The sequence below is a fragment of the Salminus brasiliensis genome, chromosome 12, assembly GCF_030463535.1.
Source record: "Salminus brasiliensis chromosome 12, fSalBra1.hap2, whole genome shotgun sequence".
NCBI lineage: Eukaryota > Metazoa > Chordata > Actinopteri > Characiformes > Bryconidae > Salminus > Salminus brasiliensis.
The window spans coordinates 28,772,629-28,784,950 of NC_132889.1; the positions used below are offsets into that span (position 1 = coordinate 28,772,629).

Below are 12,322 nucleotides of genomic sequence, written 5' to 3' on the forward strand. Positions count from 1 at the left end.
CACTGTTTCAGTATATTTATATTATATCATATTATCATCACCACCATTATCACCACCATTATTATTAATATCATCATTATTTATTATTATTATTATTAAATTCAAATGTAGTACCTGAAACTAATTACACAGAGTGGACAACACTGTCCACCTCAACACACGGTCCCAGCACAGAGAGAGAGAAAGAGAGAGAGAGAGTGAGAAAAGGCACAAATAGAAGTTCAAAATAGAGGAGAGCATGGAGGGCATGGGGTAGAGAGGAAAGAAAGAAGTGAATGAATGAGTGAGTGAGTGACTGATGGGACGATACAGAGATATAAGAAATTAACAAGGAGGGGACAGAGAAGGAGGACAGAGTGATGGTGTGAAGGAAAGGAGTAGGTAAGGTAAAGGGTAGGCACTAAAACTGCTGGACATGGCAAAACAGACAGGCACAAAAAAAACAAGACTGGCACAGAATGAAGGGAAATGATGTAACACAGAAAAGGCACGGGGAGATAAGGGCTATTTCATCCTTGTCCTTTTTTTTCATTTTTCTTTAATTGTAAGGAAACTGCAGTGGGACAGGTTGAGGGAGATTACAAGCGATATAAAAAGGCACAAAAAATGTAGAACTCCAAAAAAAAGAAAAAAAAATCTGAAGAACAAATAATATGCATACATAGAGTAAACGACATAAAACAGAGGCATTTTTCTTAAAAACCAAACAAATAAAAAATAAAATTAATACTATTATTTAGAGAATTATTACTATCATAATTATTACCATCCTTGTCAGCATAATCAATAAGAAACTATTTCTCTTGTAAATGAAAGGACATTCTCTCTCCCTCCTCTGGACTCCACTACTAAAACAAACTCACAAATAAAAGTAAAAACAGTGTGTGTGTGTGTGTGGGTGTGTGTGTGTTACCAAGAAAGAGAAATGAGAGAGGAAGAAAGAGAGATAGACTGAGAGTACTTTAGAAAGAGAGACGTAGAACAAATAAAAAGACAGACAGCTAACATGAATACATGAATGAAGTGCAGGCGTTGGATACAGAGAGAGAGAGAGAAAGACAGAGAGAGAGTGAGAGAGAGAGAGAGAGAGACTGTATCCTGACATTAGACACAGGTTCAGTATTTTTAAATCAAATCACTACCCACATCTGTGGTATGCTGCCACTGGATTCCAGCGCTCAATTTAATGTATTTGGCCCACTACTGAATTTCCTTATGAAACTACAGTATACACAGAGACACAATTCCAGTGTACTAATGTGTGTGAAATTCCCAGTCATTAGAGTCATTCGGATCATGTGATGGTAAATTAATAAACCAATCAATATAAGGCCTGAGGTCTATTTCTTGTTTCAGGTAGGGCTGCACAATATATTGTTTGTTAACCACTATCATGATACTGATAGATACTCATACTTCTGCTTAGTATGTTTTGATTATAGATGACTGCAATATTCAAATAAGGCATCTTATTAGAAATGCAAATCCAAATTATAAATACAAATAACAATATTTTATTTGCTAGTATGATTAGTACCCAGTTAATCAAAGCATTTTTATGATCCAAGAAACCAAAATTAATCTGGTTAAAAAAATAAATAAAAAACTTTACTGATGAATGGACCAATAGAAATGCATCAAAGTGACCTGGAATATTTTTACATTGACAGTTATTCTCCCCCCAATCTTCTGTTGCCATTTTGTATGACAATACTGCCCAGTAATCTATATACCCACAATATCATCGCAATGTGTTAGTCTGTATATATAGTTCAGCCCTAGTGAGTAATAATGGAACACACTCTTTATAATGGGTTAATCAGAATACTGGCCTACTTCCTTAATACCCCCTCTCAACACACTCTTTCCACTGCCAGCCTAACATTCAGCTTCATATGAGAATAGTGTCTCTGTATAACCTGTTGACTGTTTGTTTGTTGTTCCATTTTGTTCAGCGTGGTTCTCCATGTTAACCCACATTCCAATGACCTGACACAGACACATCCACCGAAATGAGTAACTGGTACAAATGCCAGCATGCCACAGGTGAGCTACACAGCGGATTGGTTCAGAATTCGCTCAATGAGGTGCACCCTCCAGCAGGGGGCAGTAAATGAGAGATCAGGGCTCATACACTTCAAACGTCTCACTGAGACCACTGCTCTGGGATTGGCTCCCTTTCCAAGAGCAAAAGGTCACCCCAGATCAGACGGCTCAGGTTGCGGCCAAAACCGCACAGTACCACACCGAATAGTATGCCAAAACAGCACACCAGCTATGTAGAAGTGCATTCATTAGTATAATATGTAGAGTGTGGTAGTGTGTGCTTCTGGATGCAGAATCAGTCTTGAGGAATCTGAGACATGTTTTGCCCCAGGACTGAGGTAATGACATCCACAGAGATGTCGAATATCTGCTTTATCGTACTGCGTCCACTGACTCACAGATAAGCTTGGGTTGGTTAGACGAAGCAACTAGCTGTTGCTAAGTCCTTTGTGAAGTCTAGCGTTGTTCTAGCAGTCAGTGAGACTGTAATGAACTGCGGTTCATCAGCGCTAATTGATGAACCCCAAAAAACAAATAAAATAACATAACATAAAACACAAAACAACGTACCAGAGAAAAAAAAAAGTATGAGTGCTGCTGGGTGAAAAATATGAAAGGTTTATCTGTGTGTAAATGATAGCACCACGTGGTGGCAGAGTACCATCCAGTGTGATTGCACGAGGTGAAAGAACAGTACCGCCGCAGCAGCAGCTGCTGCGTTCCTATGCAACAGAACCATGAGAGGAACGTTTAATACTGAGACACACCAAAACAGAATTAAAAATTAATAATAAAAAAAAAAAGTAGTGTAACATTGACCAACATTTCTTCAGCCAAGCTCCAGTTAGTGTATCGTTTACTTTAGTGTTTTTATGTCGCCCTTTCCCTGGTCAGTGTGCGTGTGCATGTGTTTATGTGTGTGTGTTTGAGTGTGTGCATCTCCCTCTGTCTCTCTCTCACTCTTTGAAAGCTTTTTTTGTGTTATTATTATTTTTTTATAGTGTTAGTAAGTTCCTCACCCGCCCCCTTGAGTTCTTCTTCCTACAAAGTGAAAAATACTGATTGTGACTGGCTCTCCTGTTCTGCTCTCAGAAGAAGGAGTACTGGTTGTCGATGGCTCTCGCCCGGCCTCCCTCTCTCTCCTCGCCCTCCGCTCCTTCCAGCTGGCGGAGGGGCACGTCCCTCTCTCGGTCCTCGCACTCGTCTGTCCCACTGCCCGCTGCACCCCCTCCTCCTCCACCTCCACCTCCACCGGCGGGCTCCGGGTCACTGCCCCGCTCCTGAGGGGGCGTGGGGGGCGGAGGTCGTCCGGGTGGGAGAGGAGGAGGAGGGGGTTGAGGGGGGCTACGGGGTCTGCTGCTCAAGTCTGAGAGAGAAAGCAAGAAAGAGAAAGAGAGAGAAAGAGAAAGAGAGAGAGAGAGAGAGAGAGAGAGAGAGAGAGAGAGAGAGAGAGAGAGAGAGAGAGAAAGAGAGCGAGAGAGGGAAAGGGATATATATAGAGAGAGATTGAGAGATCGAAAGAGGAAGACAGGGATACAGATACAGAGGAGGGAGACAGAGGGAAACAGATAGAGAGGCAGGGAGGGAGGGTAAGCGATAGACAGAAATACAGAGAGAACGAAAGACAAAAGAAGAGAGGAAAGAAAGAAAATAAAGCAAAAAGCATAAAATCAAATCGGGTTTCAGAGACAAAAGTAATGTTTGATAAGAAAAAAGAAAGTCCCATTAAAGTGACAAGACCGAGAGAAAGAAAAAGGATACAGAAAAGAATACAAGAGAGATTGAGATAGACATAAGAAAGAACATGATAAATAAGGAGAGAGAGAGAGAGAGAGAGAGAAAGAAAGGAGAGAGAGAGAGAGAGAGAGAGAGAGAGAGAGAGAGAGAGAGAGAAAGAGAGAAAAAGAGAGAGAGAGAGAGAGAGAGAGAAAGAAAGAAAGAAAAAAAAGAGAGAGAGAGAAAGAGAGATAGAGAGAAAGAGAGAGAGAGAGAGAAAGAAAGAAAAAAAGAGAGAGAGAGAGAGAGAGAGAGAGAGAGAAAGATGAATGAAGGCTCCGGGAAAGCACATGCATGTTCCCCAATAATGGCATCAATCAACACATATAACAGACTCCCTGCACCCTCTCTCCACAAATCACACTGTGATACACTGAACAGCATCTGAAATGGTACTATGAAGTGCCACATATATCAAGTTCACTTGAAATGAGGTTAATCAAGTTCCTGTGGAGAAAGAGCTTGTCGTCTGCCAAATGTGTGATACCAGATAGGTTCAAACACGGAAGGCTGCATTGAGCAGAACTGTCGTGTGATAAACACAAGCTACAGTGAGCAATGTTCAATGTTATCCGGTGACGGAAGGTCTAGGATGGATCTATGCAACTGAAATCCAGCCATGAATGGAACGTTAGGCAGACAGATGTGCTCCGAGGTGAACGGATGAGCTGCTGCTCCACTCCCTCCCATCTCTCTATTTCTCCACTGCTACTCTTCCCTTTTCTGTTCTCTAAACTGGATCTCCTTCTAATTCCCTCTACACTATTATGGAGAAGCACTGTTTTCAGCCTCATGTCTTGCCGTCCATCTGTAGCACACTGCAAATGACAATGAATTGTATTTTAATTAGAACTTTAGAACTTTATTTTAAATTCCAAGTTCAAATTTTGTTTACTTGAGACCTGATATTGTAGCTGAAGCACCTGCCCTAAGGATTTCATTAGAAATGTGTGTCAATGTTAAAATACTTTTCTGCAGCAATCAAATGCCTGCCACAGACACAGCAGATGGAGATAAGGTTGAAGAAAGTGTTTCTCAAATTCCCTGATGTGTAAAAATGAGAACATCCCATTCATGTTCTTTGCATGCATGTATTGATGCACATACTTTGAGATTAACCATGGCAACAGCTACCTGTAGGTCCCATGATGACATTTTTAGATGGTTGGGAGACTTCTTTATGGATCTTGTGGTCTGCTCTTGGGCTGATTTGTTAGGCCTGCATGTTGGCAGTTGTATTTCAGTTGTATTTAGTTGTGTTCTCCACTTGTCTAATTGTCTAACATTTCCTAGATCTTTTTAAACCCCTTCCCAGACTCATTCACATCTACAACACTGTTTTTGAAAGCCTCAGAGAGCTTTTTGGATCTTGCAATGTGATACCACAACAATCCAGAGCTAAGTAAACTAAATGTCTGAGGTTTAAATAACAGGTTCCTATAAAATCCTTTTTGCTGATGTGCTGCACCTGATTCTAATTATTTTTATAGTAACAAATGTGGGGGCATCCTTACCGTCTCCTCCACAAGATGTGTGCTTTTCTATTAATGACATTTAACAAATTATTTTAGTTTATATCTTATTTTAATAATATTATATATTAGTTATATTATCTCCATCTCTCTATCTTGTTACGATGGAGATCAAATGCTTGTGTTAAAAAAAAAAAGACAATTGCTTTTAACGGGGTGTCCTACATTCTTTACATGCCTGTATATATTTACAAAAAAACATCCAGTCTGTAGTAGTTTAGTATTTGCCCTTTTCAGTCTCTTTATATGTCCTGCTCCTTCAGTCCCTGTAAATCTTCACCCCACTGTGCTATTTCGTACCTGGCATCAATACAATGAAACTGCCTCTTCACTTTTCTTTTTCCCCTTTTCACAATGTTTCTTTTCATTTTATACCCACTCCCTCTCTGTCTCTGTCTTAAATCTGGTCTCACTTACACACAGTCAGAGATGGGGGTTGATGGAGAGTCAGGGTGGCGCGTGGTGATGACATCACAGACTGTGGGCCGGCTGCCTGCCCTGTCCCGGCCTGCGAAGATGACCCAACGACAAACAACAACAGAGACAGCCAATCAGAGCTTTGGTCTGCACTGGCAGGGCGAGGGGCCTGAGGCAAGAAGGTAAGGTAGAGTGGGTAGAGCAAGGGGTGGCGCATGAGGCATTGAGAAAGAGAGAGGTGAATGATCGTGAGATAAAAAAAAACTGAACTGAATGGAGCCCAGAGAAGTTGTGAAGTAGAACAGTGCTAGTTTGAACAGTGGAGTTTGAAGAGTTGAATATTTGGAATATAAATAAAATGAAATAAACTGATTCAAATGCAAGTCGCTCTGGATAAGAGTGCCAGCTAAATGGCATAAATATAAATGTGAACATGTGAATATGCAAAAATCCCCCCCCCCCAAAATAAGACCTCAATATTTACAAAAATGTAATATATTGGAATGCCCTAATGCAATTTGCCTAACCATTTAGATTACTGAACAGTACAAATTGTTAAAATGTCTATCTCTAATGGATAGTAAAAAAAGGAGGAGACTATGAGTGACAAAAAGAGGGATAAAGGAAGTGAGTGTAAAACAACTGAAAGAGTGTGTGTATGTGGGGGGGTTGAAAAGACAATAGGATGAAAGCAGGTTGATTTAGAATGGTAAGGGGACTTTAAGGAAGGAAGCAGTGAAGAAGTCAGGCCATGTGTATTGCGAAAAATCCAAACACCAACATCACAATCAAAGAAACAAAGCCATGCACAGCCAGCAAACTGGAAACTAAACTGAATGGAGCTGTATCTGCATGTATGTGGTCAAAGTGGACAGTTACACAAAGTGCTGAAAAGCATGCCATGGCTGGTGACTGGAAGAGACTTCATATCATTTCAGCCGAGCGTCATAAAGCTCATGCAGTGGCTGGCAGTACCTCTATACTGTGATTCTGTATACACATGATTATAATAGCACATAAGCACAATGTAGAAAGCCAATACATTCTGACATCCATCAATGTTTTCCGAACATCACAGGTCCACAAACCTACCAAATTACTACTCCTGCCTAAAACCCTTCTTTGTTCGTTACCATACCCAAGCACCCAAGCCCTCCAACCCCTTCAACGCTGACCCCGGGTGTGGGTACCTGGCTGCCGGACAGCTGTGGCCCCCACAAAGCTGATGAGGGTGACGTCAGAGGCCCCCCCAGACTCCAAGGGGATGGGGTGCACCCGGAAGTGCTCCAGCATGTCAAAGATTGACTGGAACCAGAGATGCTGCACGCGACACTGGCCATCCTCATTCAGAGAGAGCCGTAAGTGCTGTGGAGAGAGGGGCAAACAAAGAAATTAAGCGAAGGTAAAGTATAGGGGCAGGCAGTGAAGGCAAAGGGTAAGAGGAGAGGAATAAATGGAGAAAGTTATGATGCTATTACCAGTGCTTAAGTCTTGAAACAGTGATATGAAACTTATATTATACTATACTATTATATTAATTACTTTTCTTTTATTAGTTTATTAAAACAAGCATTGATATTCTAAATTACAGCAGAATGCACATCAACATACTAATAGGACTGATTTCTTAGACAGGGATTAAGCCTAGATCTGTACTACAGAGCATTCAGAATAGAAATTCTCAACTGAAATGAAGTACAATCTTTATGGGGAAAACAGTCCAGATTCTAAGTGCATTACACCAGACTCACTTTAGCTTTGCCCTGGAAGTTGAAGGTGAGGACATACTCTCCACGTCGTGTCTCACTCTGCCGCACCAGGAAGACTCCATGGCTCGCCATTCCCCCAGCCAGTACTAGCTGGGCAGCCTTTAGCCGCGAGAGCGTGCCATGGAACCACTGACATTCGCTCAGTGGGTGCTCCACTGGCTCTGCCACCGGGCCCTCTGAGAACAGGAAGGACCCTAAGGAGGTAAAATATCCAAATATCCAAATGAGGACATCCTTGTTTTCTAGTAGGTATGGAACGGTGGTGTGAATTAGAGGCTGTGTGAAGATTAAAACAATAGGCTGGCCAAAATCAACAATATTTTGGGACAAATTTGATGTCTGAATACCGATCATGTCTTGGCTGTTGCTCTAAACACCTCAAAGTGGCTTTGACCTCTAAATCTATTGCACTGACAGTGTGAGGATACCTGTGGCATCAGGAGTCTCTGCAAACGGTGTGCCGAGACTAGCTCCACCTCCGCCCAGCAGGCGACTGTCAGTTTCATCCAAAGGGGCACGGGGTGGCAACTCAGGAGGCAGGGGCTCCAGCAAAGGAGAACCACCAACACCTCCATAACACACTGCAGATCAAAATCAAACCTTCATATATATATGTATAATTTCCAGGCTGAATCAGCACAACATAAACATGCATGCAAGTTGCAATTGACAATCTCCAAGGCTATCATCCCCAAAACGTATAATTCATATTACATTAGTATTCTCTATCTAAACATGATTAGCATGAAAAAGCAAAATGTACAACCTTGTACAAATGTGTGCTTTATATCCTCTGTGGGAACCAATAGTTCACAGTCTGTCTGTTAACTGCCCGTTAAGCATTTTGGTTACACATATAACACACTGACCTTGAGACAAGCGATCACTGAATTCAGGTGTGCCACTGAGGTCCGTCTGTGCACCGCCACACACTCCCTCAATGTCATCTTGCTCACTAGGGTCAAGGGTCAAAGGGTATATTTTATGCACTGTGAGTGGCTCTGCCTCTTTGATGATCACTAGTTATGACTGGATAATTGACTTATTCATTATCCACCTACAAATGTTTTCTTAAATAGTAACTGTGATGTTGGTCAAAAATTCTATTGGACCTGATGAGTAAGTATATAATATGGACTTCTGATTTAAAGAGTTACATATTACTAGAAAACTTTTTAAATGTTAAATTATGTTAAATGCTATGTTCTAAAGCTGAAACCATGTATGGCGGTAATAAAACAAGCACACAATAACAATCTACCTTTGGCGAACATACCAACAACTTAACTGCATATATGTTACCTCAGACAGATGCCATTCCTGATGTCACTTAGCCAAGCTCTCATCTGAACTGCATCTCTGGTCTCGATTACGTACTGCACCTGCCCTTCCAACTGACATTACACATGAAGAGAGAGGGACGAGAGACATTAAGCTAAACCGTGGAAAGAGCAGGTTGCACAATGATTAAGGGGGAGTTAAGGAAGATTCTTAAAATATTCTTTATTTTCTGAAAAAGTAAAGTCTACACAAGCACACAAGCAGACTTACTTGCAGAAGGAAAGTGTTTTCCTTGTCTGGCACCTCAAGAGCTGTGGTGCTCCGCACATCAACAATTGAGCAGCATGGTATAGTCAGTCTGGGCTTGGAGGACTGGAGAGTAAGAGCAAAGAACATTTGATGCCAACCACATTGCCTGAATTTATAGCATCACTAAACAAGCATGAACTTTTGCCTTCTGTTTTTCAATAGTTGGTTTGGCAGTTTTCCTATTTGGTACTGCCAATCAATATACCTAGTTGTAACACCCCCTAGCACTAGCAATGCTCTTAAAACTAGAAGTGTAAGGACTTAACCCTTTTTTTTTTTTGCTGGGCAGCCGTCATACTCGGAGGAAAGTGTCGGGTCCCTAGCACCCCCTCATCACAAGTGAGAGCGCCATCTACCCACCCAGAGAAAACGGGCAATTGTATGGCCAATTGTACTCTCTTAGAGTCTGGCCACTGACAGCAAAACAGCAAGGTTCAGGATTCAAACTTGCTAACCACAAATCCACTCCAACACAGTGGTAGCGCACTCAGAGCCCTAGCTTTTGCGTGCTTCACAAATTGAATAACCTTGTTCAAGAAAGGTAAACAAAAATAATCAGATGCTGCTGTGGCATGTGTAACATCTAGAATCAAGAACATCCTTCCAAAAACACATGGAATTACTTTTTTGCAGGACTGTCAGGTCTTGTTAAAATCACTGAAAAAATCATCTGAATCACTGAAGAAATAATCTGATCTATGTTCAGAAATTAATTAATTTAGGTCAACAGACAGAGTTGTTTTTCACCTGCTTTTTTTTCCAAATTACCTTGGGAGGGATGTAAAACTCCAGGAAGTACTCCTCTCCTCTCTCCCCTCCCTCCTTGTCTCTTTCTTTTAGAACCAGTCGACACTTGTGCCAGCGTGTGCCCCGTCCACCTATACCTCCCCCTGTGGCCAGAGGCTGCACTCCACCTGTCTGCCCTAGACCAGAACCAGAGGCTGTGTTGTTGTCTGTGCCGTGATGGAGCAGTCCAAAGGAAAACCCTGGAAAACCGTGTGAGCCAGCAAACTCATCTGACGAGGAGAAGACAGTCACTCCTCCTTCTCGGACAAGCCTACCCGTCTTTCTGAGGGCTGAGGCGCTGCTTGGGGGCAAGGCTGAGGGCAATAGGCCCGAAGAAGGTCCCAAGGTGGTGGGTAGGGTGGGCGGAGGAGAACGAGACAGACGTAACTTCTCCAATCTGTGACTCCACTTCTCCTTTTCACCTTCTCCATTACTTCTTCTCCGGTCACGGGCTTCGGAGAGCGAGAGGGAGGTGGCGCTGCTGGATGAAGATGGGGGCAGGGAGGACGAGGAAGAGTGAGGCAGGGAGAGAGGGAGAGAAAGAGAAACAGGTAAAGAGGCCGGGACAGCCTGGGATCCTGAGCTCCTCTTTCCATCTTGCAGGCCTGTAGTGTAGCTGTAGCTGGAGGGCAGCTGTGCCGGGTTTGAGGGGCCACAGTTCTGGGGGGAATCGCTGGAGGAGCTGCGCCAGTGTAGGATGCCCCGCACACTGCCCCGAACACTCCGGCCCACGCTGCGCAAGGAGAATCGCTTCTTCAGTTTGTTTTTGGAGTGACTCCCCATTGGCGTGCCATTGCCTTTAGAGCCAGAGTTCAACTGTAGACCGGAGGAAGGGCTTAATGGAGTCTGGCTGCCATCAGCTCTGTCACCCTCTGCCTCTCCATCCTTCCCCGCTTGCTCATCTGACTCAGCTTCCTCTCCAGTCACAGGTCCCACCCAACCGTCCTCCTCCTCTTCTACGTCTCCATTGTCGGGCAAGTTGCCAGGACACTGTTTAACCGTCAATCTGTCTTCCCTCCGTCCATTGTTGCCGCCCATAGATGAGGAGCAAGATGATGACGAGGAAGGGGGAAGAATCTGCGTGTGAGCATATGAGTCCTGAAAAGTTGCAGGGTTCTGGAACCTCTCCCCACCTCGGACGTCCAATCCGGGCCGAGTAATCAGGGGCTTTGGCGGAGCCCGAATGTGAGTAGGCGGGCAGGGAGCTGTAGCCTCGGGTGGCAAAAGTGGTGGAGATGTTGCCTCCTCTTCCAATGACGTGGCGTCTGAGTGGGCCACCCAGCTCCCTGTACCCTCCCTTCCAGCACCGCTTCCTTCCAGTTCACTCTCGAAATGCCGAACAAAGCGGTCTGTGAAGCGACGGCAGAAAGCAGCAGCAGAATCCGGGGAGTAATGCGGGTTCTCCAGCAAAAAGGCCCGGAAATGCCGGGCAAAGTCACCAGCTGCTACCCGGGCATGGAGCTCACAGAACTCGGTCCAGCTAAGGCAGGGAGAGGGCGAAGGAGTAGGCGTATCTGAGAGAGAAGACAGCGGCTGGCCGGCAGGGGCTGGAGGGGGTAGAGGTGGAGGACGTGGAGAAAGGGGCAGCAGGGATGGAGATGGAGGGGATGGAGAGGGAGATGGAGATGGGGGAAGAGGGGAGGAACTTGCTGTGGCCCGTGGGCTGGGCGGGGTTAGGAGAGAGCCGTTCATAACTGACTAACTGAGAGACTGGTTTATGGTGATTTGCAGACTAATCATTGAAACATTCTGAACAAGCATCAAGCGATTGTCAAATCTTGACAGGTCGAGGAGGAGGCACGCTCTGTTCATCAGGTAAAGTCTCACACAGCTTGTAAGTCTGGGTAAAGTGATGGGCCAAAAAATGAGTAACGATGATGGTCGGCTCCCATTTACAAAGTGATTGGACTTTTCGATGCTTAAGGTGCTCTAGAACAGTTCCTGAACTCTATGTGAAGCAACACGTGTTAACTTATATAAAGGCATCAGCATGCTGAGTGTCTTCAGAATACATCAGAAGGATGATGCAGGTCTAGTGTTGAAGTTTTCTGTCCTTCTGGTGGTCTCGTTTTAGCAACCAGAGGAACGGGTCCATGGCCTGCAATGAGACAAGAGAGATGGTGTCAAAAATGCTTTCATATTTTCACTAACACAACAACTGGGCATAAAGTTAAACAACCAGACAAGAACCAATACATGAAGAATCACTGTAGTGTATTAGGATCACTTCTGCCCACTGCACACCTGCTTACAATACAGGAAAACCACCAGAGGACTGAGACGTATGAGAAGTATTGCCATTACTATTAGTATTTAAACTAAAAGTACTAATACACTAATCCAGTATGTTAATAGTTATGACATTATAATTACTGTGGCAGAAAAACAGGCTTGTATAATTATCTT

The 12,322-nt window shown here is 43.6% G+C and overlaps 1 protein-coding gene across 4 annotated transcripts in view; it reads right to left on the reverse strand.

Annotated features, from left to right (window-relative positions):
- sh2b1 (SH2B adaptor protein 1) overlaps positions 1 to 12,322 on the reverse strand; it is a 19,167-nt gene continuing 6,845 nt past the window's right edge. For 3 of the 4 annotated variants that reach the window (XM_072692846.1, XM_072692844.1, XM_072692843.1), the window contains exons 3-10: positions 9,899 to 12,014; positions 9,092 to 9,193; positions 8,843 to 8,934; positions 8,410 to 8,495; positions 7,969 to 8,121; positions 7,523 to 7,734; positions 6,962 to 7,136; positions 1 to 3,412 (exon numbers count right to left, since the gene is read on the reverse strand). In XM_072692846.1, the coding sequence (XP_072548947.1) occupies positions 3,135 to 3,412; positions 6,962 to 7,136; positions 7,523 to 7,734; positions 7,969 to 8,121; positions 8,410 to 8,495; positions 8,843 to 8,934; positions 9,092 to 9,193; positions 9,899 to 11,608 (2,808 nt within the window). In that variant the 5' untranslated portion in view covers positions 11,609 to 12,014 and the 3' untranslated portion in view covers positions 1 to 3,134. Of the gene's footprint in view, positions 3,413 to 5,771; positions 5,863 to 6,961; positions 7,137 to 7,522; positions 7,735 to 7,968; positions 8,122 to 8,409; positions 8,496 to 8,842; positions 8,935 to 9,091; positions 9,194 to 9,898; positions 12,015 to 12,322 lie in introns of all 4 variants that reach the window. The other variant, XM_072692847.1, reaches the window with a different exon arrangement.